At 47.7% G+C, this 27,454-nt stretch overlaps 1 protein-coding gene across 1 annotated transcript in view; it reads left to right on the top strand.

Moving 5' to 3' along the window:
* LOC135369514 (Golgi-associated plant pathogenesis-related protein 1-like) overlaps positions 1–23,225 on the top strand; it is a 42,576-nt gene extending 19,351 nt beyond the window's left edge. Inside the window, exons 2-6 of the mRNA XM_064603097.1 lie at positions 13,187–13,340; positions 13,988–14,137; positions 19,041–19,170; positions 20,253–20,336; positions 20,985–23,225. Of these exons, the coding sequence (XP_064459167.1) occupies positions 13,188–13,340; positions 13,988–14,137; positions 19,041–19,170; positions 20,253–20,336; positions 20,985–21,256 (789 nt within the window). The 5' untranslated portion in view covers position 13,187 and the 3' untranslated portion in view covers positions 21,257–23,225. The remainder of the gene's footprint in view (positions 1–13,186; positions 13,341–13,987; positions 14,138–19,040; positions 19,171–20,252; positions 20,337–20,984) is intronic.
* The last annotated feature ends 4,229 nt before the right edge of the window (positions 23,226–27,454 follow it).

Below are 27,454 nucleotides of genomic sequence, written 5' to 3'. Positions count from 1 at the left end.
ACGTTGACCGCTCCGGTGCAACCAGCTCCTCCAGCACGCGTGGTGAATGTTAAAGCGGGACGCTAGTCACTTTCTGGAAATATCTTGAGCCTTGGGTAGTAAAAGATGGCCGCAACGCCTGTCTAATGCAATACTAATGCAAACTACCCAGGTGGCTCAAAATGTTTATGGGCTGTACCTTTTTTTTTTAAAGGACCAAATAGCACCTTCCCGTTAGACGCCCTGTACAATTGACACTGTCCCGATCGAAAAACCACACTCTAAGGGAAAAAAGGTAGAAATTTCTACCCGTCTCGCTAGAACTGTGTTGCAACCGCATTTCTACTCAAACTAATTTTACCTTTTGGGTATAACTGCAAAGTAGAAACAAACTACAGAATAGGAACTGTCGTTGTACCAGCAGGGTAGGAAATTCTACCCTTTTTTTTTTTTTTTTCCTTAGAGCGAACGTGAGAGACAGGAGCAAGGGAAAGGGACGGCGTCGGTTATACCCGCGGAGGCGAAGGCGCGCGTGGAGCGGCCCGAAATGGTCGAAGTATACTGTCGTTCTACCGGGGGGTCCCCGAAATCCACCATTAAGAATAAACGTTTAAGAATAAAACATTCAAGAATAATCCGTTAAAAAAGTCACGGTTAAAAATATATCTCCTAAAATAAACCGCTTACTATCCCCGCTTAGAGATCACCGTTTAATAATCCACCATTAAAAATAAACTGTTTCAAAATCCCCAGACCATCTAGCACGGAGGCGGACTGATTGCAATTTACGACGGGTTATATCATGACCCTCACAGGGCCAAACTAGCTTACACTATCCCAAACTACAAGAAACCAAACTAACCTAACATAACATAACATGAAATAACCCGGCGCAAATTGCAATCAGTCCGCCTCCGTGCTAGATAGTGAGGGAATTTTGAAACAGTTTATTTTTAATGGTGGATTATTAAACGGTGATCTCTAAGCGGGGATAGTAAGCGGTTTATTTTAGGGGATATATTTTTCACCGTGTATTTTTAAGCGGATTATTCTTGAATGTTTTATTCTTAAACGTTTATTCATAATGGTAGATTTCGGGGACCCCCCATGTTATGTTAGGTTAGGTTAGTTTGGGATAGTTTAGGCTAGCTTGGTCCTGTGACGTTAGTTTAAGCCACTTGCTTGCAGTTCACCTTGATTTGGGCCATACAACATGGCTCTTGCAACTGTAGGGTGGATTTGAGGGATTCTGAAACGAATTATTTTTAAAGGATATATTCTTAACCGTGGATTCCTTAGCGTTTTTATTTAAACGGGGATATTTCAGCGATTATTTTTGTGCGTTGATTTTTAAGCGTATATTCTGAGAGATATATTTTTAACAGTGCGTACTTACTCGTTTATTTTTGAAAGATTATTTTTAATGGTTTCAAACGGGATACACCCGTTCTACCACATTGGGTAGGAAAATTTACCTTTTTTTCTTACAGTGCAGTACCAAGGCGTCTCTCCTTCCCTCTCCCATTTTTCTGAGCACAACGACGTCACTTTGCACAGCGAACATTCAGGCAAGCACCGTGTTTGAGAGGCTTCGTGTGAGTGGTACAATTAACTCGCCCTTTAGACGGGTATTTAATTATTCGAGTAATCTCCCGACTACGTGTCTGTGGCCGTCACGGAAAGCGTGGCCAGTCTAAAAAATAATTAGAACGGGCGACGCCCCAAAAGCGGTCACGGGTCGTGACTAGCATATCCACGCGCAAACACGCAACGCTTGCGCATGAAAGCTGCTATCAAGCACGGTATCAACGGGGAGAAATCAAGGAGATTGTGCAGTGTGATACCTCGTCTAGCTCGACGTCAAGCCTCGCTCGGCAGTAATGAATGTGTGCTAATACACTCTAAAAACAGAACTTCACCGCATAGCTCGCTGTGCGCCAACCATTGCCAAGAATGATAGGGTTATCGCTTCGGATTCGAAGAAAGACGGGGGCGTACGCCTTTTTGTGGCAATTTTCATATATCCAAATTGCCACAAAAAGGCGTACGCCCACCTCTCTCTTCGAATCAGAAGCGATAACCCTATCATTTCCCTCCATCATGTAGTTTCCCGCTATCTTCGTTGTTTTCGTTCAAGCTGCTCCTGCACTCTTAAAAATGAGGGGGGGGGGGGGGGGGGGGTGATGGCAGGATAGGCTCGCCGTACGCCTTTTTTGTGACACTTATGCTGTTCATAATTGTCACAGAAAGGGCGTACGCCTACCGTTTTCAACAAATTAGAGCAGATAACGATATCATTCGAGGTGATGGAATTGGCTAGGAGCGTGCTATGCGGTGAAGTTCATTTTTTAGAGTGCGTGACAGTACCTCCTTCCTTCTAGTTTCTTTCTCGTGTCCGCAGATGGACACCGCCGTTTTTTCCTTTGACGTGAGCCTTGTAATGCTATCGAATTAAAACAAAACAAAAAATCGCATTTGCGAATGCAACCAAACGATGCGATACAAACGTGCGCGTGTTCGCTCACCATATATCATTACAAAGTTTTTTTTTTTTTTTCTTTGGCCACACTCAAAACTACAAACTGTATAGGGTACAACAACAGAAACTCACGTTAAAAGAACGAGTGCAATCGCTGAGTATAGAACGATTAAACAATCAACGGCCTCGTTTGTGCAGGCCAGAACGTTATGTTTATAATATTGGGGATTAGAGATTTTGGTCATCTCTTCAGACGCGACAAAAAAAAAAAAAAAACGCACGAGAACAGTCCTTTTGTTTTCTTTTTTCGTGGCCTCGTATCTGAGGTCATGCTGATGTTGACGTGACGGCCCCTGGAGAATTGTGTACAGGTACCGCCAGTACGTGGCGCTATCCTATAGTACGGAAACCGAAATATCAACAAACTGCTTTATTTTAATGACGTTGATTGGGCAGTTCCGTCACCAGGGGTGATACTCTGCTGAAACGAATATTCCCACGTGGACGCTCATTCTGGTTATTTCGGTTTCTGCACCGCTAGCGCCTCTAACTGTACACGCACACAACTCTCCGGGCATCACCTGGCGTCGGTTTTGCCTATTCTAATCTGCGGAAGGAAAAGTTTCGTCTGTTCATCGTCTCTGTTGCGCACAGTTTAATTTACACAATTTTTCTGTTGGCTTAGCTCCCATAAATGTGTCGTCGTGAGTCACCGGAAATCCGTCCGATAAGTGGGCTACGTGTTGCGTGCGACACAGGGAACGGTAATGGTAACGGAAACCGAAACCAAAACGGTATACATGCCCTTCTGCACCGCTTCCGGTTTGTTGCCAAAACGACATCCGGTTTCGCAGCGAACACGGTCTGCGCCAACCGCTATGGCCGCTGATGGTGTTATCGCTTCTGATTTGAGGAGAGAGAGGGCCGTATACGCCTTTTTATGGCAATTCAAATTGCCACAGAGAGGCGTACGCCTCCCGTTTTCAACAAATCAGGAAAGTGAAAGCTATCATTCGGCATGATGGCTTGTTCCGAGCTTGATTAACACCGAAAGCCTTGTTTATGTTTACCCGTGAATGCCATGTATACATGACATTCTCGGGTAAACATAAACACCACAATTTCAGGTGCCGCGAATACTTCCGGTCCTTTCGCGACTAAGGACACTCGGAACCAGCCGCTGTGCAGAATTATAGATTTCGCTTTCTTGATTTGTTGAAAACGGGAGGCGTACACCTTTTTGTGGCACTTTGAAATGCCACAAAAAGGCGTATACGGCCCTCTCTCTCCTCAAATCAGAAGCGATAACTGCATCAATCGGCACAGTGGTTGGCGCAGAGCACGCTTGCTGTGAAACCGAAACTGAAACGGAAACGAAAATGATCATCCGACAGAATTGCATTCTGGTAACGGTTATTACGGTTGTGCGATTATGAGTGACTTTTTACTTTGTTTTTGTATATTGGTGACTCCGCACTCTAAAAACATAACTTCGCCGCACAGCACCCTCAAATGTACTGTAAAGCAGTAGACAAGCATGATATGCCGGTGATGTGACTAGAGACTTTGTTGCTTCTAAATACAATATGCGGAACCATACGACCGACAACGCGCTATAAATATTTTTAATTTGCCACGAAAAATGCGGCGTAGTAGAGCGGTGCGACGCCTGGTGTCAAACGACCCCCTGTACAGCGGGCAACACTGAAAATTGGTATTACACACTATTACATCGGAACTTCGTTATTTTAGTAACCATATTACTAGTTTCCCTGTTTACCTATGCATTCTGAAACCCCTGTTCACGGTGTTTTTTGCGAAGTAACCCAGCGCTGGCCGTTCGATGGAGGCTCTCCCTACTTCTCTGCTGCGCCCTGCGCGCTCCTTCTGTTCGCGGCCACTTTCGAACGAACAAACTCTCTCTGTGAACCTCTGTGAACAAACAAGTCCCGACACTGTCTGGCTTCTTGAACGTCTGACACATTTTTTTGAAAGGCTCAGCATTTCATTTCAGTTCGCTTATCCGTTTATCCTCAGATGTGGACCGTTGTGTCGATTGCGAGGGCGTATTTTATGGTGGATTGTTATGGCGGGTCCAGTGTTATACGCATGCAATGTGGTTGCCGCCGTATGTGGCAGGAGTACGGATTCATTTCGAATACCTGGTACAGTGTTGCCCGTAATCTTTAATTGTAATTTTCTAATTAATTGCACCTTCGATTGGAACGAAACTTGCGCAGTTTTTGTCCTGGTGGCTTGGACTATCGAATTGCCACACTAAATGACATTTGATCGGTGCTGCTTTACAGTACCTTATTAAAAATGAACTTCACCGCATAGCACTCTCCTAGCCAACCATCATCTCGAATGATATCGTTATCTGCCCTGATACCTTTATCACTGTTCATTCGGTGAAAACTGGAGACATATACGCTCCTAGCCAACCATCATCTCGAATAACAACGTTCTCGCCCCTGATTTGTGGAAAACGGGAGGTGGAGCCTATGTTGTGCTCATTATGCACGGCACAAAATAGGCTCCTTCTCCCGTTTTCGACAAATCAGGGGCGAGAACGTTGTCATTCGGTGTGCTGGTTGGCTAGGAGCGTGCTATGAGGTGAAGTTCATTTTTAAGGGTGTACAACTTTGCAACCTTTTAGGCACAACATATGCGACAACTATTACCTCCTAAAAGGTGTAACTTCTCCACCCTTTTTTCTAAGTGCGTATAGGTTCTCCATAACCATATACGTACCATGCGCGTGATTGTTCAGGTTTTGTGGAACCAATAAAAAAGTGTCGCTAATTAGGCCTATACACGGGCAACGAGTGTCTCGTTTCTTGTCGGTATGATTTTGATGGATGCTCAGAAAACGAACTTGCACCAATAGGTCCAACTGGACTGGTCCACCTCAGACTTGTGTCCCCCTTATTTCAATGCCAAACCAATGAAGGCACGGGCAATGCAACCAAGAGTGTTTTCTCTCTCTCTCTCTCTAATAAACAAATGTTTTTGCCTACTTCAGGAAAAAGCTATGAGATCAGCATAGATGCTGATTTGAAGGTGAGGTCAATCGGTCAGGCTGACATTCTCTCGAAGGGAGTGTGTGACTACTAGATGATTAATTACCGAAATTTCATTAGAAACTTAGAGGCTTTCGCACAAAAGTGAGGCAGCAGAATGAGAGACATTCCTCGTTGAAAGCCATTCATTTGTCTCAGCATCCGCAAATAAGCACGTACATACGTCGAAGTAGCCATCACCAAAGTTTGCTATGCAAATGAGCCGAAAGCATAACAGCACATATCCGTAGGGGAGGACATCATCTTCTCGCCGTCGGCGGCTTATCTGGCCCGCAAAACGGTTGATTCGGCCAGCAAATCAGCACCTATATACTGCAATCAACTACATTACATCGCACGAAAGCGACGTGGAATGAGCTTTGTCCCCCACACCCTGCATTGCCTGTTTGGTGTCATTGGTATAACAAGTTTCGGCATCGTATATTTCAACGTGTGTGCTCCTCTCAGTATTTAAAAAATAAAAAAAAATAAAATGGCTTTATTTTATCGCTTCTGATTAGAGGAAAAAGGGCAGTGTATGCCCTTTTGTGTCAATGTGGATGCATGATCATTGACGCAAGTGTGTGTGTGTGTGTGTGGGAGGGGGGTATGGCAATGGCAGGATCTGCTCGCACAGAACTGGGCGTCGTCACGACTATAGCAAAAAAAAAACAAGAAAGAAACAAAGACGGATGGATAATGAAGGATGAAGGGTGGAGATGCGCGCGTAATGGGTGCGTGAGTTCGTCGGGGAGTGCAAAGTGTTAGAGAGGTCATGGCCACAAAAAGGCGTACGCCCCTCTTCCTTGGAATCAGAAGCAACAACCCCATCATTTGTGGGAATGGTTGGAACACAGCGTGCTATGCGGTGAAGTTCTGTTTTTAGAGTGTATCCCACCTTTGCCGAAACGAAAACCGCCAATTCGAGAGTTAATTAACGAGTTCGGTATTAAGTACCGTATTTTCACGCGTATTAGCCGCACCGCAGATAAGCCGCAGGACTCGTTTTTAGATACATTTTGAAAATGTTTTTACAGATAAGCCGCACTTTCAGATAAGCCGCGGGTAAGACGACGCGACTGCATTGTGCGCTAAACCAGTGATGCACATACAAAATCAATAGAGACTTTATCGCTATGAAAACGGGTATAATTTATTCAAAAAAAAAAAAAACGGCTAACATCAGAAATATTACAGAGCGGCTCACTAAGACATGTTCCAGGAGACATGATTCACTGTCACCCAGGGGCGGATTTAAGGGGGGGGGGGGTGACCGCCCCCCCCCCATACGGTCGAATTCCCTATGGAAAAACCATATCTCCTGGACGATGCTGCGCCGCAAAGCACGAAATTTTCTTAAGACCCCTCCCCCCCCCCTTATGACAGACCCTTAAATCCGCCCCTGCTGTCACCCCTTTTGTTAAAGCTGCGAGGGGGAATGTATCCGGAAGGTCAGTCCACTCGAATGTGGACCCGTCCCTGTTCGGTATTGTTCGTGCACTGGCAGGGCGGTCCTGTTCCGAAAAACATGACGCACTGTCTGCCCTTTCGTTTCATCCAGGGTATTGGGAAAATACCAGGGAAAAATAGTCATCAGATAAGCCGCACCCGCGGATAAGCCGCAGAGCGTCCGCGAAAACAAAAAATCTCGCATAAGCCGCGGCTAATACGCGTGAAAATGCGGTATTCTAGCGCTCTCTCCGAGAGAATGCCCGCCTAGCCGTGTAACCCACCTGCAAAAATGCTGCTTCCGTGCTGTTTCTTTTAGTGAAAAATATGCATCGTATAAAAAGCTACACCTAAATTTATATATTATAATATATAATATATATTGACGTGACATTACTCTGATGTCACTCGCCATCAGCTCCAAAAAGAAGAACCGGAGGGATGGGCCGAGGCAAATGCATCACGTGACATCTCTCCGATGCCACTCGCCAGCTGCTCCGAAAGAAGTAGCGGAGAGAGGGACCGAAGCAACTGCATCACGTGACGTTACTCTGATGTCACCCGCCATCGGCTCCGAAAAGAAGAACCGGAGGGATGGGCCGAAGCAAATGCATCACGTGACATCACTCTGATGTCACTCGCCAGCTGCTCCGAAAGAAGTAGCGGAGAGAGGGACCGAAGCAAATGCATCACGTGACGTTACTCTGATGTCCCTCGCCATCGGCTCCAAAAAGAAGAACCGGAGGGATGCGCCGAAGCAAATGCATCACGTGACGTCACTGTGATGTCACTCGCCAGCTGCTCCGAAAGAAGTAGCGGAGAGAGGGACCGAAGCAACTGCATCACGTGACGTTACTTCGATGTCACTCACCGGATGTTTTCAGACAGCTAGAGGAGAGAACTACAGTCACTATATATGCTTATATAGTGACTGTAGAGAGAACGACCGACAGGAACCCACGCCAGGCTATACCGCAATCGACAGACGCACTGCCTATAGTTTCATCCCTCCTTGTACAGAACGCATAAATGGGAAGTCGTTTTACCGCGTAGCAATATCACTCTCTGCGTTCTGTGACCTTGCATTCAGCCAAGCTAACCATACCTCTACCTTTGCGCGGCAAAATAACACATGCGCATTTTGCGGGACAAAAAAAAATGTGTCAAGTAACCTACTTTGGGAGTTAATCTAGTCGAGTGGTTTTGCTCGCTCCGCTTGTTTCCAGTCAATGCTCGCACGACGTGACACTGCACAAAATAAAACTCTTTCACGCGTATCGAAAAAAAAAAAAAATCAACGCAGAGAAGATCGCAGCTCAGGCATACCTTCTATACACTCCTACAGCTCGTCTGAAAGCAGTGCAAAGAATAGACTACATGAAGGACGTAACGGTGAAATGGAAGTGCATTGTTCAGTCTAGTGGTCCACTGTTCTCTTTCGCTTTTTATTCTGGTCTTCCGACGTTGTTTAAATCGTATATTTCGATCCAATATACGAGTATATATTATAACAGGTTTAGCTCGCGGCGGCAGAAGACTGCAATGAAAGCCATTTGGCTTCAGGAATTTTCTAGCTTTGGCTCGCCAGAGGGAAGAAAATATAACTTGTAACGGATGGAGCGAGGCAACAAAAGGGGAGTGCGCCAGTATTGATCTCTTCTTTTCTAGGATCTCTTATTTTCTAGCAGGATAACCAAAAGCGTCCGAGACAGATTGCCATAATTCGACGCTAGGTTATTTCGTCCCTTTCTGGGTTTTCAAAAACGGGGAAAGAGTGGAGGCACGTCGGCTGCGAAAAGTTGATGCGCTTCGATGAACCGTGTATTACAAATGCGGGCGAGGCACAGCGTCTGCACAAAGACAGACGCATAAACGCATTTAGAAGGAAGAAAACGGGAGAAGAGGAAAAAAAAGAAAGAAACCTAGCATACTACTTTCTTTGTGCTAAGCCAACGCCACCTAGATCTCCTTCGCTACGTGGAACATATATAATCAGAAATCGTCTGCTACAGCGATTCGCCATTCTGTCAGCTCAATAACTCGCAAATGATTGCAGCTAGCTTCGCAAATTGATACTTATACGCTGAAAGTGAAACAAGCTTTATGGAAAATCAGTCTTGAGAAAAATACGGGACCGTTTTGTTTTCCCATTTTGTACGCGGGGACGTTCATTACTCGCAGACGACAGTGGCTGCTCATGCGGCTGACGGTGGCTCCTCTCTGTTGCTGCTAGCCTCCTGAAAGCACGTTCGCGATTGGCTACGGCCGTAGAAAACACGCTCCTCATTGGCTGACTCTTAGTTGTTACGTCACGGTGACGAGTAAGCAGGCTTTCACTATCTAGGTGGTGTTGACTAAGCGCGCAAGGACCACGAAGAAAGACTGCACACAAAATCGTGGTTTTAACGTTCGCTTTCGGTGAAATGACCAAATACCAACGGGCATAGTTATGAATTGCATTAGGAACGTATTGCTTTCCTCAGACAACAATTTAAAAAATGGGATCTCTCTGCTGATGAAACGAAGTATTATTGAACTATTCGTTGAACTGCTAGGAAATTACGCGGACAAATTAAAATGCTGAAAACGCCACACTAAGCACAGGTGCTTACTCCACTCGCACCTTATTAAAGGGCCACTAAAACGCAAAAACAAGTTCACTTCAAATTACGTTATACGCACTTATCATAATTCAAAACTTTGACTCCGTTACGGAGCTATACAGTCGAAATTATACCGGACTCTTTCTCGCTTCGGCGCTAAGCAGTGAACGTAGTTTCAGCTCGTGCATCGGTGTTCTTAGTCCATGCTGCGCGTGCCACGCTATGGAGCAGTCTAGGTGGAAAACATAGTGCGCGTTGCGAAGCGTACTGACGTCGCCGTCCGATGGACGTGAAGATAAATGTTGTCAATGGAACATTCGCGAGGGCTGTTGCGGGTTCAGTTCAGTGAATCGGTATTGAAAAATGCCGCATTGCGCATCATGCCGCGCATATACGGAACACTACGAGCAAACCCGTTCCAAATTCACACGGCCACGATGGATCCCTCACGAACTGCCGTTGCAAATAAAGATCCGCTGCCACATACGACACCCAATTTTTTCTTGTTGCCCTCCGCTTTCGTTGTGCAGCTACATGCCTGACGCATCGTTCACGCCTTTGTCGATAAGCCCGCAAAGAAGCACTTACATTATTTCCTTCTATTTCCTCTTACTTTCTGGCGGAATAGCAAACCGACACACCGTTTTGCTGACGTTTCTTTCTTTTGTTTTCCTTTCTGCTGTAATAAATATGCCCCCCCCCCCGCAATGAAACAGGATGTCGCTCTTGGTAAAGGCAGTCTCTCTTGCTCGTTTCTCTCGTTGCGCCTCTGTATGTTGTCTCTTCTGCTCAGTCTTCGTTCTTCAGTGAGGGGCCGTTTTATTGGTTGTCCCACTGCCATATTTTTTAGTAAAGCGCGGCGCACGTGACCGGTGTTATATCCTGCCCCCAGCTTCTGAAACCACAGCCATATGGTCTGACACTGCGCCGTGAGTCGCGCCGTCAGCGGGCTTGTCTATGAGTTCGCACCTATACGTCAGGTGGCAGCGCTCTGCGCCCTGCTGCGCCACGCTTGGGCTGCTCCGGTGCGGTACCCACTTGGCGCGATCTACCGCGACTGAGCACTACTAGTGAGTTTTCGCTCAAATTACAGAGATAGTGTTGGGGTTGCACAATAAAGCTATCGCATTAAAGGAGGCACCAAAGTGCAAAATTTTCACCTCGCGCAATGAAAGATGCCGTTCTCTTGGATCCAACACAAAGGGAACGGGATTCATGAGTTGTGTTATTCGTGATCTATGATATCGATAAAAAAACGCAATTTACGCCTTTTCTTCTCCCACTCCTTCTCAAGAAGTTAGAGAATGCGGAAAAGCACCGGATTGGTCTCCTCAAATCGATGTCCCGCGATGATGGGACAAATCGTTTAGGGAGACCAATCAGAGTGCGCATTGTCGGGTGTCTTGAGAAAGAGAGAGAGAAAGGGAAAGCTTAAATTGCGGCTTCTTTCGCTCAAAAATCACGTACGATGCAACGGAATGCTCCCGTTCCTTTTGTGTTGATTTCAAGGTAACGGCGTATTTTATTCCGCTAGGCGAAAGTTTTGTACTTTACTGCCCCCTTTTATATATAATTACAGCCGTCGTCATATCATGCTTTCGGGTATGCCGAGAAAAAACTGCATCCGTAGTTAAAGACGTCCTCCCCTCGTCCCCCACTCCTTCCTGCTGTCCTCTCTCCATCCGTCCATATCTGCACGCCGCTCATAGCCACAGTTGCTTCGCGGCGCTAACACGGAATAAAAAAAAGTTAAAGACGCATCGTGGCACCTTGAGAGACTGTGGTTCAGTGCATCATGCAGACATTGTATTCCACGATGGAAAGTAATTGTTCTGAAGCTGGAACATATAAAGGGACAAACAGAACACAAGCCCCAAGATGCCTGGGGACATGAACAGTTGGAATATGGCGGTCGTCGAAAAAGCCAGATAGCGGCGGGATTTGAACCACACATCTCTAGATTACCGGTAATCGACACAGAGCCGCTGACTGGATGATTGCCATATTTCTATTATTGTATTGCACGCGCCAGGGTATTGAGGGGAAAGAAGTATTTGGCGAGATTTAAATGACCGAACAAACTTCCGCGTCACGCTCTGACGTCACAGCAGGGGGACCTCGGCCATCCTTATTGGCCCTGGAAAGCACCTGACCTCTCCCACGGCCACCTAGCTTACTTGCGGACTTGCGGATATGCACGCCGTGATCTCATAGCTGGATGAGGTTCTGTATGTCCCGTGCCAGTTACCTACTCGTCTTTATTGTCCCATTAGCTGTTAAACTTGGCATGCGGTTTCATCAAAGTGCAAAGTTGGGGTAGTTGGTGTAACATAACTAAAGAAGGCGACTAGAAGAAGAAGAAGGCATAACTAAAGAAGGCGTAACAAAGAAGGCGACCCACAACAGAAACAGCTTACTGTCAACTGACGAATTTAATCCAAGGAAACAAAAACCAACCTGACCTACAAGATATGATGACGTCAACAGCAATGACCGCAGGTTTAGCACACTCAAATTTAGTGTGCTAAACCTGCGGTCATTGCTGCTGACGTCATCATATCTTGTAGGTCAGGTTGGTTTTTGTTTCCTTGGATTAAATTCGACAGTTGAGAGTAAGCTGTTTCCGTTGTGTGTCGCCTTCTTTGTCCGTCGTCCCCTTGGCAGCCTAATTTAGTTATGCGGTTTCACATCGGTCCCAATAACTGCCTTTCGCATTTACCCGGCATTACTTCGGGCGAAGTGTCGCCTCGCAACTCCTTCGAAATAATAATCGCCTTCCATGCAAAGACTGAGAGGCGACCCGAGTTCGAGTTCCGGCACGGACTGTGCTGCCTGAGTGGGTGTTTCCCTTAGGATGTGCTCACGCACTTTGAGACATACATCGGCACAGTTCCCAGTGTAGTGGGCATATAGATGCCGTCTTCACCGCTTCCGGTTTGGTGCCAAAATGACATCCGGTTTCACAGCAAACGTGCTCTGCGCCAACCACTGTGCCGATTGATACAGTTATCGCTTCTGATTTGAGGAGAGAGTGGACCGTATACGGCTTCTTATGACAATTAAAATTTCCACAAAGAGACGTACGCCTCCCGTTTTCAACAAATCCGAGGAAACCGAAACATATAATTCTGCGTGGCGGCTGGTCCCGAGCGTCCTCAGTCGCCGAAGAACCGGAAGTCTTCGTGGCACCGGAAGTTGTGGCGGAGCCTTGTTTATGTTTACCCGAGAATGTCATGTATAATGTGAGCTGCTAAATCGGCAGTGTAATAGTTCGGTAAGTAGCTAGACGCGTCCGCGTGCGGCGACTTCTGGAACAAGCGTACCGATCGCCCGCCAGAAAACTCAGATACGGCTGCAGGCAGCACAGCTCGGTGGGGGGATTTGAACCCACTCCTTATGAGCGTGACCTACCTCGATGGCAGGCTATGCACTTGCATGGAACGCTCTTAAAACACAAAACGGTGTACGTCTCCCGTTTCCAATAAATGACGCTAAAGAACGATGTCATTTGGGGTGATAGCTAGTCTAGAACTATACGCGCTCCCTTTTATACTTACGCAACCCCCATGCTTGTGTGTTACTAATGAGGCGTATGCTTGCTTGAATGTTTTCAGTATGGAATACTTCTGGGAGAAAGTGAAGATGGCTCGACCCCAGAAGAGCGAAGAGAATCCCAAGTGCGTACTGTCCAAGCCAACCAGCGGCCGGACGAAGAGAACCTCAAAAGCGTGGTATCTGCAGTGTCCGTCGGCGAAGTTCATCGAGAAGGTACGTGTGCGCGTGCAAGGCATGAACGATGAGATACATTACAGTTTCACTATGGACTAAAATATCTTTGAGTTTGATCATAAAATATCGTGTCTTTTAGCATCCTACCGCATGTGTGCAGTTATAATCCGCGTGTCTCACACCATGTCTCCCAAAATACACATGCAATGTGTATGCGGAAAAAGTAGTCCCAGAGTTACGTACGTAGTGCCTTCCCTGCTTACCGTACGAACTTCTGGTTGCGCACGAAGTGCGCTGAAAATTAACACAAAAAAAATCGAAGTAATCAAACTGCGTAAGAAAAACGTTAGCCACGCGAACTTTGTTATCCGTGCATTTACAGTGGGACATGGCGATGTCGGCACAGATGCGCCGCCCTACCGCTAGGAGTGCCACCTGTGGAGAAACCGAAACGAAATCTGGCATCCCTAACGGTAGTTCGACGAAACTGTGTCGTGACTGCCATGTTGGCATCTGTATAGGCAATTTCAGGATGCACGAAGAGCAACGTTTGCGTGCCTAACATTTTTGTTATGCAGTTCTGATGCATAACCGAGCCGTCGTGCGCCACCGGAAGTTCGCACGGTAGGCTGGGAACGCGGTTCGCGCGGTGTGGTCTAAATTGTGGTCTAAACGATGTGTTGCAGGTTTTCTTCTCGCGGCCACTGAAGATTCGACAAGAGGCGAACGAAGGACTCGCAGACTTTGGCCAGAGCGACTTCGTGCTGGACTGCCTGGAATGGCACAACAGGTTTCGCATTCATCACAGGGCTCCTCCGCTCAGGTTATCTTACAAGGTACTATCCATGCACAGTTAATACAAGGTCCAATGGCAGTGATCTCGTGGCTCGAATGCTTCAGTATGGGCTTTTCGTTCTTTTATTTCATTTTTTTTTCGTGTGCATGTTCCCGCGTAGTCGATATCCGCCTTTTATTTTGTTATTGTGTTTTTGCGCACACACACAGAGTTAATATTTCGGTTGGGAAGAATGACTACTGTCAAGGGAGAGAGGAAGCGACATTTAACGTTGTTCGAAAGCTGATGTTCGAGCAATTCATCGAGCGGTCTCGTTATTGCGCAATTAAAGTTACGAAACCGCCTTTCAAAAAGCAGCCATGAGCGGCAAGGTGCGACGTTCGAGTCCCGACCCGGTCTCCTGGTGTGACGTAATCATGTGACGTAGCGCCAACATGGGGAGCAACCGCGAGGCTGGGAAAGTCGTCTTCTATAGGGACTGTGCGACAAACTGGTGGCGCCGCGATGCGGCCTCCGGAGAAAGTACCTTGCGTGATAGCTGCCAGGTAGCCAGCTTTGTTTACATGTGAAGTGCGGGCATCTTTTTTTGCCACACTGAAACTGTTGCATCGTTAACTGTGCCAGCACCTACATCTTCATTAGGGACCAGATGTTTCATTTCTCGTGATTTCTATGCTTCCAATACCACCGAGGCCACTAGACTCGCAGCGTATAGCGTTTGTGACGCGCGTTCGGCCATTGCATGAGGTGTCCACAACATGAGCGAATATATTCTATTTCTTTTGTTCTAGTTTCGATGAAACTGAATGAAGGCCTGCAAAATGATCAATGATTTACAGTTGCCACTTTCGTGACGGTGAAACGCCGCTGGATACTGTATCACCGTCAAATGCACAGACCAAACGGCAACCTATTTCGAGATAATGATTGAGGTGTTTCATCGCCAGTGCCCAGAGCCGATATTGCTTCCGGTAATCTGGTTGACGAGTCTCACAGTGAGAACGGAAGTTCTACGTTGTCCAAAAGGTTTAGTATTTACGCACCGACCATTTCACAGCTGTCGTGCCGCAAGCCTACACTCTAAAAAATGAACTTCACCGCATAGCACGGTCCTAGCCGACCATCATCTCGAATGATATCGTTATCTGCCCTGATTTGTTGAAAACGGGAGGCGTACGACTTTTTTGTGACAATTATGAACAGCATAAGTGTCACAAAAAAGGCGTACGCTTCCCGTTTTTAACAAATCGGGGCAGATAACGATATCATTCGCGCTGATGATTGGTTAGGAGCGTGCTATGCGGTGAAGTTCATTTCTAAGAGTGTACGGCGGTAGCCGAGGTAAACACTCATATAATTTCTTCTTTGAGGACCTCTTTAGCTTTATTGTATCTGAAGATACTGGAAAACTGCAGTACAAGTTCAGACAATAAGTTGTTACCCCACGTGTTTATTTGTGTGGATAAACCGGACGCACGATGTAGATTTCACTGACGAAGCTATGTGTGTGCAAAGATGACGAAAGGGATACAAGGCTCAGTAAAAACCATGATATTAGAAATGGTTGGAGTCAGAGGAATACACACATATAGCCTTCGCTAGCAAGCCAGGATTTTGTGAGGAGTCAAACAACCATCCTCTCGGCGTATCACTTACAGGTGTTTTGACCAGACAGACGCGCGTGGCTGTTCTCCTTCCGTACTGTTAGATACATTATAAATACGGTGGTTGCTTCTGTGCAGTTTGTCTCCATTCTCTTCGTTCGCGCCCCAGAAAGGTTCCACATTATTTGCACTTCCAAAATTAGCCACTCTAATTACGGCGGTCGCCACGCAAGCTACGGTTCCACTTGAGAACGCATAGAACGGGCGGCGTGGTATCACGTCGGATACTTCCAAGACCACCACTGGCGGCGCTGTCGCGACGGAGCAGCGCGCCCCCTTTAGACGCGGTGCTACTTGTCGGGAGCTTTCCGCGTCACTGAGTGACGTCAGCATCAATCCGTTCCAGAGGATGTGCCACCTCAAAACAGAGCCGTTTATTAGGAGAGTTTGGCCAATCGGAGGAGCCTGTCCCAAAGCGCGTCATTTGACGTCACACTATGGGCGGAGCCAAGGCCAGTGTCGCCATTTTGGATCAGAGCTACCGCCTTGAAATCCACCATTCCGCCATTTTGAAGCAGAGGCACAGTCTTGAAATCACCCCGTGCCGACGCGGCTCGCTTTTCATCCCGGTCAAGTGGGCGGAGCGATGACCGCTCTGACGTCACAGCGGCTCCCCATCTCCGTGCGGCAAAAGATCAAAGAATGACCAAACTCTCCTCATAAATGGCTCTGCCTCAAAGATGCCGCGTGCGCGCGCGCACTACAGGGCCGCTGCGATCACTGGCCTTGCCCAAGAGCGCATGTTATCTGTTGCTCAACGCGCCTAAGAAAAAGCGAGGATTTCATTGAAGGGGCCTTCACTGCTCCTTTAAAGCACCTCTAGCAAAAGCAGGAGATATAGAATGGCGGCATCTATATGCGAACGTAATGAATTTCAACTGGAAGAATGCAGTGACGTATACTTCAGACCGAATTCAAGAGTGAGAGGACAGCAGAAAAGACCAAGGCCATACTTTTTGGGGACAAGAAAGTGTTTTGAATGACAGTCTGCACGTGGGTGGAATAGTTCATACAGAATATTTGTCCAGCTCCCTGTGAAGGCGTTTTAAAGGAAAACGTCCGTGGAAGCTATACACAAAGGCGCTATCTTAGGACAATGTAACGCCTCAAAAAGGCTGGCAAGTTATGGTTTTGCTGACAAGAAAATAATTTTGGGGTTAAGTGCACTTATCATCATCCGTACTCACCAGATCTCACTCGATTTGCTTGTTTAAAAATAAATAAATAAATCGGAACTATAAAAGAGGTGGGAAAGAAAGGAAATTTTGGAGCGATTTGGAGGGCATGCCAGCACTGAAGCAAACGCAAACCTTTTGCAGCCGCAAAAGCGAAAGTTCGCTGTCTAACGCAATTAAAATAATTATGTCTGGCATCGGCGTTTGACTACAAACAACACTGGTAATTAGTTTGGCAGCAAACGAACGTCATCTGCCCAGTGCCTTTCCATCGTCGACAGTCGTGCCAGCGCATTAGTGCACTTGTCTGGTGCTATAGACAGCACACTGCGGAGGTCCGTCACAGCATCGACGCAACATTCCTTTATTCCTAGAGAGATTGCGAGTGAGCGTCACCAGCATCCTACAGCCATGCAAGAACGGAAGGGTTTCCGGTGTAGGCGGCACGACCAGCGTTCCATTAGCATTCAGGGTGCGCATGTTAGTGTCGTAGGTATGGCGGACTAGAAGGCTAGCTAGAAGGCAAACTAGAAGGCGGGCTAGAAGACGGGCTAGAAGGCCAAATTACCATATCGCAGGTGTGCCTCCATAAATGCATATAGAAACCCCATCATATGTACGTAGCCACAGTCATGCAGTCATATGTTGGAGCACAGAGTATCCTATGCATTTGCTCATCGGAATGGATTGTAAATATAGTGTAATATTTATTTATTTTTTATTACACCCCAAGGGCCAGAAGGCCAGAAGAAATAATTTTGTAGCTTGACAGCAGTTCAATAAATTTTTTCAAACAACATTCCAGCGAGCCCTCTCCCTAGAAATCGATATATTTCCAGTGGTTTCGTATTTTGTCATAAGAGGTGGCAGTGAACCCCTAGCCACCACGAGGAGCAACCAGGAGAACCTCCTATCGGCTCGTGTGACGTTACCTTTACGCTCCGCCAGGAAGGTCGCGTGTCAATGTTCCTCTGACACACCTCCTCCTCGTGTATTCTCTGCAGCGGAACATACAGATTAGACGACTTCCGAAAATCCCAGAGTGTTTAGCGCCGCTGTGAACCTTGGGAACATGTGTATTGGAAAGAAGGAAAAGGCCTCGAAACTGTTTCGATTCCTCCTCTCTCTCGGTCCATAGTCCACGACGTGTCAATGTCAGCGAAAGCGAAACGTGAAGGGCTATCCTCCCTTCCTTCACGACGAATGCAACGAATGCCCAGAATGCAACGCCTGCGCAAGGAGCACTGTGATTTGCTGAAATCGTCTATTCTGCAGCAAGTGCGGCAGAAGCCTGGCGCCGGGGCAACGCCCTCGTGCCATGGCATGCTCCATGGCGTCGAGTACGGGCCGGGGAGGGCTAGTTTTACGGAAGCCGCGTCGTTTAAAGGAGCCCAGAAAGCCATCCAAAAGATTTTCTGTTTCTGACGAATTACGAAAGGACGTAACTTGACGTGACAACTAGCAAAAAAAATTCTCTGTGCGCAATATTTTTCTCGGAATAAAACGCCCCCGAACACCGACGCGCGCGTTCCCTCTCGACTCGTTCTGCAGGCCGAAACGAGGAGGAGGAGGAGAATTGTGATGTCATCGTGGTTACAAGAGTGACCGCGCTCCAATCGGGGCCGGCGCTCTTCACGCTTTTTTTTTTCTTTTTCATTTCTATTCCCAGTTCTCTCTCTCTGTGTAGCAGACGACGCTTCTCCAAACAAGCAAAACAGTTAACGGATTGCACCGCGATGACGTCAAAACGACTCTGGCGGCTATTTGCGGGCATTGCCACCGTTGCGCGCGATCGCGATTTTCAAAGTCGGATTCCGCGATATGTATGCATCTGTCGAGTGAATCACTTCGCATGGTGCGTTTTAGCAGTAAGGTCAACGGCTTGGTTTGTAAATATGGTTGTGACTGAAGCGCTTTCTGTGCTCCTTTAAAACAGCGAGGCTTCGGGTACGGACCGGTTCAGGCCGGTAAATTCTGGCCCGTGCAGTGCTCTAGGGCAAACTCTCCCTGTGAAGAACAGAAACAATGTGGCCATTGTGTTCAACTTTGAGACGCATATGTGGAATTTCTCTAATGTTTCACAACTCTATGCCGTCTTTTGCAGCTATGCAATCTCGCTCAATACTGGGCAAACCATTTGGCTCACACCAACGACTTCCACTACAAGAAGTTCGAAGGCCTTGGGGAGAACCTCTTCTGCCGCTGGTCTTACGTTCCAAACTTTGACGTTACAGGTAACCCAGTGCGTTATGTACATACATTATTGGAGTAGATTTACACGATACGTGTACCAGCGTGTTTGTTGTGTGCGTGCCTTATGAAAAAAAATGCATGGACGTGCTGTTAAATTTATATAGGAAAAAGTCCAAACAGGCAATAGACTTTATTTGGACGGAGCTTTTTCTTTTTTTCCCCCTCCCTTTTGCTATTTGGAACGGACAGTCTATAGACTTTTTTCTGTTGACCGGCTATAAACACGTTGTCTTTGGAAATTGGATTGGATTGGATTGGAAAAGAAAGAAAAATATGGACAGGTTAGACCCGACCCAGTCAGAACTGGCTACTCCAAAACGCGTTTGTGGGTGAAAAAAAAAGAAAGAAAAAGGTCTTTGGAAATGCTATAGGCTATTACCATGGCGACATTGTTGTTTATTGTTTGCAATTACCCTTGAGGGCAGAGCATTGCAGAGGGCTAGAAAATGTCTACAAAAGGACAAGGGGGCAAAATGAAGCGAAAGGGCAAGAAAATGTCTACAATGCAGGAATACAATTCGTATTACAAAACACATGGACGATTACTTGGTGGCTATAACAATTGTTGGAGGAGAACGACCATCTGTTCACAGGTTACTATTAGGAATACTGCTGCGGTCAAGTTAGTGTACAATGTCACCCAGAGCAGAGTGAAATGCTGAAAAATTGTTAGCTGTGACAAGTGACGTGGGAAGGCAGTTCCGGTGCCTTGATGTTCGCGGTGTAAATGAGCCTCAGAAGGCCCTTGTTCTACACCGAGGTATGCCAACTTTGTGAATATGGCCCAAGCGAGATGAAACGTATAAAGGCGGAATGAGTACCTGAACACGCAGCATGTCGTGGTGATATATTTTATAAGATAGACGCAGGGTGGGACTGTGCATGATTTCGACCACCTGTGGCTATTTTGACGCCAGCTTCAAATATCTGATACGCTGTGCTGGAAGCAATGTTTACCTCCCCACATTGCCTCCGTCTTCGGCCGGTTTCGAACCCGCGATCTTGAGCCCAGAGCCTTTCCGTCGTCATATTCAGTTCATACTCCCATTGCTTTCTTTTGCAGGAGAGCAAGTAGCCAAATACTGGTACAGTTATGTCAAGTACTACAACTTCTACCAGGAGCCCTCACTGTTACATGTACAGGCAGGTGTGAATATTGGCTTCTTCGTGCGGGGTTTCTTCTCGTACTATGCACACGGTTACGACACATTCCTAGACAGAGGTTTAAGACAGCTAGGTCTAGAGCGGACGATGAATGGAGGGGAAATATTTTTATTATAGGGGAAAAGAGAAAGGTTAGTCATGATGGAGGCTTGCTATTCCCAAAAGCAAGGACAAGCATGAATGGCCATTAACAGGGTTCCAGGATTATTCATTATTATTCATTCCACCGAATCACCTGTAATCCTCCGGAACTCGTGCTCTCTAAAAAGAGGTCTTCGCCTCAAAACACGTTCTGCGCCGAATCAGTTCTCATTTGAGGAGAAAGGGTACGCCTGTCTGTGGCATTTAGCACTATCAAAATTATCACAAAAAACCGTAGGCCTCCGATTTTTAGCAAAGAGGACGACATCGCTCTGATTGACGGCTGGTTCTAAACGTGTTACGGACCGCACTATATAAACAGAACTTCACCGCATGTACCAAGCCCATGGTCAGTCAGCACTCGGTGTGATATCCTTTCTGATGATACCGTTCTTCGACCAAATCAAGCGAACATTGTTTCTTCGCACATTGTAACGCGCGATGCGGGAGGCTGACTTGTTCAGTCGAACTTGCAATTTTAACTGTGCAGGCCACTTCAGCCAAATGGTATGGCTCCGCAGTACGGACTTCGGCGTGGGCCGAGCAAGCACCCGTCAAGGGAAAATCATAGCCGTGGCCATGTACAAGCCAGCAGGGAACATCATTGGAGAATTCCATCATAATGTCCTCCCGCCTATTCTTCCGGACAGCTCGGACGACGGGAGCGTGACCGCGCCATATGGTCTGGTACCACCATCTCCACGGATGCCTCTCAACAGAATGACGTGTCCGGCGCAGGGTTCCCCTGAAGAGCCCATGTGATATCAAGTGTGTCCTTAGTAAAGTGTCTCTGGTAGAGGAACATGTACAAGGGGGTTTCCCCTGAAGATCCCCTGTGACCGCAAGTGCACCTTGGAGAAACGCACGTGTGTGGTAGAGGAACGTCTACAGTGAAACATAGCGTTTCTGCCACAGGGTTTCCCTGAAGGGCCCATGTGATTTTGAGTGCGTTTCTGCGGAGGCGTATGTGGTAGTGGAACATGTACAAGGGCCTCCTGAAGAGCCCCTATGATTTCAACAGTGTCTTCTCCGAAGTGTGTGTGGTACTGGAACAACAAAAACAACATATATAATGATGATGATGATGAATGGGGAAATTCGCCACGTGAGTAGTGGAACATCTACAGTGAAACATGGCATTTTTGCCGTAGAGGTTCCCTGAAGAGCCCATGGACGTGATTCAAGTGTGTCTCTGAAGGAGTGCTTGTGGTAGTGGAATGTGTACAGTGGAACGTGCCGTGTCCATCACTGAGTTCTCCTGAAATGAACAGCCCATGTGACATGAAGTGTGTTTTTAGGATAAGTGTGTGTGGTAGCGGAACATGTACATGACATAGTGTTCCTTCTGTACAGGATTCTTCTGAAGATACCATGTGATATGAAATATGTTTTTAGAGAAGGGTCTGCGGTAGTGAGACGTGTGCAGTGAGATATGCCACAAGGTTCTCCCTTTCATCTGAAGTGCGTATCTATTTCCAGGAGTGTTTGTGGTAATGGAACATGTGCGCTGGGACGGTGCGGGGTCTTTCGGGGTGGCTTTTGCAGAACATAATGGACATTCAACCACACCCCTGTGATAGCATTACCGTGACTACAAGTATAACACTAGAGAATCTGCCTCTGATAAGTGCCACTCTTTTTCTTTTTTTTTCGAATCCATACTTCATACAGGGAATGCGGCCGAAGCCCTAATGCCTGACCACATCGCTAAAGGAACTAGGGCACTCTTTGCGCATGAACCATTCCTCTACAGGGTATGGTCCGGAAACACAAGTGTACCCATGGGACTACAGCCAGAAGAATTTTTATTTTTCACTTTACACTTTGTCATTATTTCGGCGCATTTTAAAAACAATATGATACGAGTTCGCGACATTTACCTAACTATAAATCAAAATGTATCTGTTTAGCTGGCAATCTTCTCAAATTGTAACCGAGGTCAAAGTCAGAGAAACAGAAAACATTTACTTATTCATCGTAGCCCTGTACCACAACTCATCAAACTCTGACGTCACTGCACGTCTCAGAAAGTGAGGCAGCGCGGAAGAGGTCACGTGCCTACGAGAACCAATGGCGATGGCCGAAGCTCTCGCTCTTGTGACGTCAGAGCCTGACGGGGGCGTGTCTTTGACTGTTTTTTTCTTTTTTTTTCTCGGCAAGCGCGACAAAATGGTTTTTCTTTTTACTCAATACTCTGGCATACTCTGGCATGCTGTACAATGCGTACATTACGCAATCGACACAGTCTATCAAAGTATCAGAACGCCTTTACGCACTTTTTACATATAGCCTAACGGAGGAAGGTGCATGCACTGTATAACATCGAAAAACTAGCCGAGCAAATATACGCCTTCGTAGCGTGTCCGTCTACTAATCCCAAGGTTGCGGGAACGATCCCAACCGAGGACGCTAGCGACATGGTGGCAGGGTGGCGTCGCTCATCATCGTACAGTCAGAGCTTCATCGCATAGCATGCTCTGCGCGAGCCATTGCCACGAAGGATAGGGTTATGTCGTTTCTGCTTCGACGACAGAGGGGCGTACGCCTTTTTGGTGGCACATAGCATATAGCAGACATATGTCGGCACAGTTCCCTTAGAAGTCGGCCCAGGACGCACATTCCCCCAGGGCGTCAGTCGTGACGTTGCCTACCTCTGTGAGGCCGACAACGGCGAGCCCTTCCACCACCACCACCGTGGCAATTGTCATACAATCCGAAGTGACATAAAAAGGCGTACGCCCCCCCCCCCCTGTCTTCGAATCAGAAGCGATAACCCTATCAGTCGTGACAATGGGCGTGCCATATGCAGTGAAGTTCTGTTTTTAGAGTGTAGGAACGAAAAAAAAAAGGCCAAATGAGGGTGACTTAGGTTAGGGGAAGCCTTATATTTAGGGCTAAGATTGAGACGAGGGGAAGCCGCTTAAATTCGTGCATTCAACAGCAATACAAAAGAAGTAGCGCGCGAATTCAGACGCATTCACAAACATTCTCGGCAGATTCTACCCTGCACGAGATGCCCTACTACACTCTTAAAAATGGGGGGGGGGGGGGGGGGTGTCGAGGTAGCTTGCCGTTGTTGGCCGCACTCAAGTGGGCATCGTCACGACTATAGCCAAAAAAAAAAGGAAAAGAAGGTGGGAGAAAGGGGAGTTGAGGACTTCAAAGTGATGTAGAAGCAGGATGACCGGTACTGATGGGACGGAAGCACACTGTAGGTGAGAGGTGCACTAGAGTGGTCTCTCCGCTAGGCCCGTTGCTTGGAGAAAGCGCACGAGGCCGCGAGTTTTTGAAAGTCGTTCCGCACAAGAACCTTCGGGGAAGAGGACGTCCGTCAGTATACCAGGCCTGGCGTGGGGAAGATGGGTTTCCCGCATGGCATGGTATGCACGGCATTCTGTCAGGATATGCGCAGGATAAAAATGAACTTCACCACATAGCACGCTCCTAGCCAACCACTATCTCAAATGATATCGTTATCTGCCCTGGTTTGTTAAAAACGGGAGGCGTACGCCTTTTTTGTGACACTTATGCGGTTCATAATTGGCACAAAAAAGGCATCATTCTTGGCAATGGTTGGAGCACAGCGTGCTATGCGGTGAAGTTCTGTTTTTACAGAGTGTATATGTCACAGGAGTGATAGCGCGGTGTTATTCTGTGCAATACATGCCTTTCCGCACCGCTTTCCAGTTTGTTGCCAAAACGACATCCGGTTTCGCAGCAAACACGCTCTGCGCCAACCAGTATGCTGATTGGTACAGTTATCGCTTCTGATTTGAGGAGACAGAGGGCCGTGTACGCCTTTTTATGTCAATCCAAATTGCCACAAAGAGGCGTACGCCTCCCATTTTCAACAAATCAGGAAAGTGAAAGATATCATTTTGCATGATGGCTGGTTCCGAGCGTCTTCAGTCGCGGAAGGACCGGAAGTCTTCGTGGCACCGGACGTTGTGGCGGGGGCTTATTTATGTTTACCCGAGAATGGCATGTATAGCTGGCATTTAGGGTGTTGCGTGGTGAAAAAGCGGTGGTAATGGTGTGAAAGGGCTTGCCGTCGTCGGCCTCACAGAGGTGGGCAGCGTCACGACTTATGCCCTGGGGGAATGTGCGTCCTGGGCCGACTTCTAAGGGAACTGTGCACACATATGTCTCAAAGCGTCTGAGGAAAAATCCCAGACAGCACAGCCGGCACCGGGATTCGAACCCTGGTACCTCCCTGTCCACAGCAATTGACACAAAAAGGTATATGGCCCCTCCGTCTTTGAATCAGAAGCGACAACCCTACTATTCGTGGCAACAGTTGGCGCACATCGTGCTATGCGGGGAAGTTACGTTTTTATCGTGTGGAGAGAGTGTATCTGTACTGATGCCTTGCGGTGTCGCAAGTTCTGCAACACTCGACTCATGTCACAGTTTTCATCAGAATATTTCGCGTTCTTCTCCGATTGTGATATATGCAACCTCCACGATGTCTACAATTCGTTCATTATCTCCCGCAACTTTTGCTGGGAGTCCTAATAACAGATGCTACAATCGTATTGTACATAGTTTACAAGTCGACTCTAATAAAATGTTTTATTTAAGTCCTGGAGCATATCGTACGTTTTCTCGTTGGCTTCTAGCGTCAAGACACCACTCACGTGTAGAATCGAAAATTAGTCTGCGCCTTTCCTCCCTCTCTCTCTCTCTCTCTCTCTCTCTCATTTTTTTAAATTGTCATATCATTAAAGGGACGGTCCCATCCGGAAGCCCATCTAGGAAACCGATACCACTACCTTCGGCGTCGACCGATGATCTACTTAGTTATTTTTTAAGTCCGAAACGCGCGTAGATATTAAATAAACGAGATTTAAATAGCTGCTTCCCCGGCGGCATGACGTCACTCCCTAAGCGGAGGAGTGAGAGAGCGGCGCTCAGAGGAGAAAGGCGCCGTGTCCACACCCTAAGAACGGGGGAGGGGAGGGCGGGTAATGGCAGGGTCGGCTCGCCGTTGTTGACCATATAGATGTAGGCGTTGTCACGACTATAGCCAAAAATAAAGACGGATGGAGGATGAAGGGTGGAGATGCGTAGAGGGTGCATGAGTTCGTTGGCGAGAGCAAAGCGTTAGAGGGGTCGTTGAGCAAGACCCACCTCCTGCAGAAAGATAACAAGGTTTCTTGCTGACCTAAGAACAGAACGTCACCTCGTAGCACGCTCTGCGTCAATCATTGCCCGAAACGACGCGGTTGTAGAGCTAGCGAGCAAGTACAACTGCTCCCTACAATGGAAAACTGTTTAATTATATGATGGAATGGATGCGAGACACGATGGCGATGTGATGGCTGCTGCGCAGTGGCTGGAGGTCTCCACCGGGGGTACAGAGAATCGCATTCCTTTTCCGTGCCGGAGCCGCCGTTCGGTGTCCGCGATTGGGCCTATCGTGTCACGTGGCTTCTCCCTCCGAGAACGCGCCGTCCATGTTGAGTCCCCTCCATCCAAAACCGGTTTCCTCGGTTTCGAGCAGGATCGACTGCACGCCATAACGGAGAGAGCAATTGGCGTTCCATTGCTAGGCGACGCAGCCACGCCGGACCCAAGATGGCGGTCTCACTCGCCGGCGTGGCTCAGTGTCGCTACTCTGCTCCCTATTAAGTGACTCTAGCGGACACGAGACGTTGCGTTCCTCGTACTGGGGAAAATGGAAGAAATGGAGAGCGTCAAAAACGCGGCGATGGAAGGCCAGTGGGACGAAGGGACGTTGCGTCCCGGTGGACACATCACACCACAGCCGGGAGCTCGAGCACGGGAACGGGCCGAGGGACTCCCTGAAAGCGTGGTGAGGTTATTGGAGACGTCCGCAGCGCGGAGAACTCGTTGTCATTGTGCTGAGCTGAGGTCATTGCTTCGAAGTAGATGTTGCGGCGATGTTGGGTCGCGTCGACTTCGAGGCGAGAGAACGTCGGTCGTGAACTCGAGGTTGTTGCTCATGTGTCGTGTCTCGCGCGGGGAATGATTGAATGAAGCGATCTTGAGGGTCTGGTGGTCGGTGTACAGCACAAAAAGGCGACTTTCTTAGGAAGTGGTGGCAATGCCTGGGAGTCAGGTACTCAGCTAGCAGTTCATGGCTAATGGTACTGTACCTGAACTCGGTGGGTGTAAGTTTCCTCTAGAAGACACATAGTGGTCGCCATGCCCATAGTGACGCTGTTACAGAACTGCGCCGACAGCAGTGCTCAAGGCGTCGGCGAAGAGGACAGACTCCGCGTCCGGCAGTGAATGGTGGGAGAGTGAGGAGTGCAGCCCCAGCGCAGGCCTGTTTCGTCACCAGCCGGGGTCCAAGAGACAGGCGTGGAAGAGGGTTCTCTTGATCGAGAGGCCCAGAACAGGTCGTAAAGTGGCTGTAACACAGCAGCACAGTGGGGAAGGAAGCGTCGGTAAAAATTACGCGAATGACACGAAGTGCAAGTGTCACCCTTTGAAAGTGCATGACACCATGCACATTAGCAAGACATCCGCACGGCCACGGGGTTCTGTTTCCAAAGGTCGCGCCCTCGACGGTTTGACTTCCGGCGTCCGCTCCTGTCATCTATTCCATCAAATAACAGTAAAATTACGCCACTATTTCGCGAGGGATTTTTGATACCGTGACCGTGTACACTGATGTCCTCGACGGCGTCCAGTCCTTTCGCCTGACATTCAGCACTTACTTTTTTAAAAGATCCAGGTAGGGCTTAATCACTTCATCGTCGTTACGGTCGTTACAAGCTAACGAGTGGCGGGAAATTCAAAAAGGCGGGCGGGAAGTTTAAAAAGGTGGGCACGTGATAAAACACGTGCACGGCGCTCTTCGCGCGATACGTGAAGGCCGTGGTACACGTATCGCGCAATGTGTCACGTGCCCACCTTTTTGAATTTCCCGCCACTCGTTAGCTTGTAACGATCCTAACGACGATGAAGCGATTAAGCCCCCTGGGCGGCTGT

Source organism: Ornithodoros turicata, chromosome 9 (assembly GCF_037126465.1).
Source record: "Ornithodoros turicata isolate Travis chromosome 9, ASM3712646v1, whole genome shotgun sequence".
Taxonomy (NCBI): Eukaryota; Metazoa; Arthropoda; class Arachnida; order Ixodida; family Argasidae; genus Ornithodoros; species Ornithodoros turicata.
This window is presented reverse-complemented; position numbering and strand designations above follow the sequence as displayed.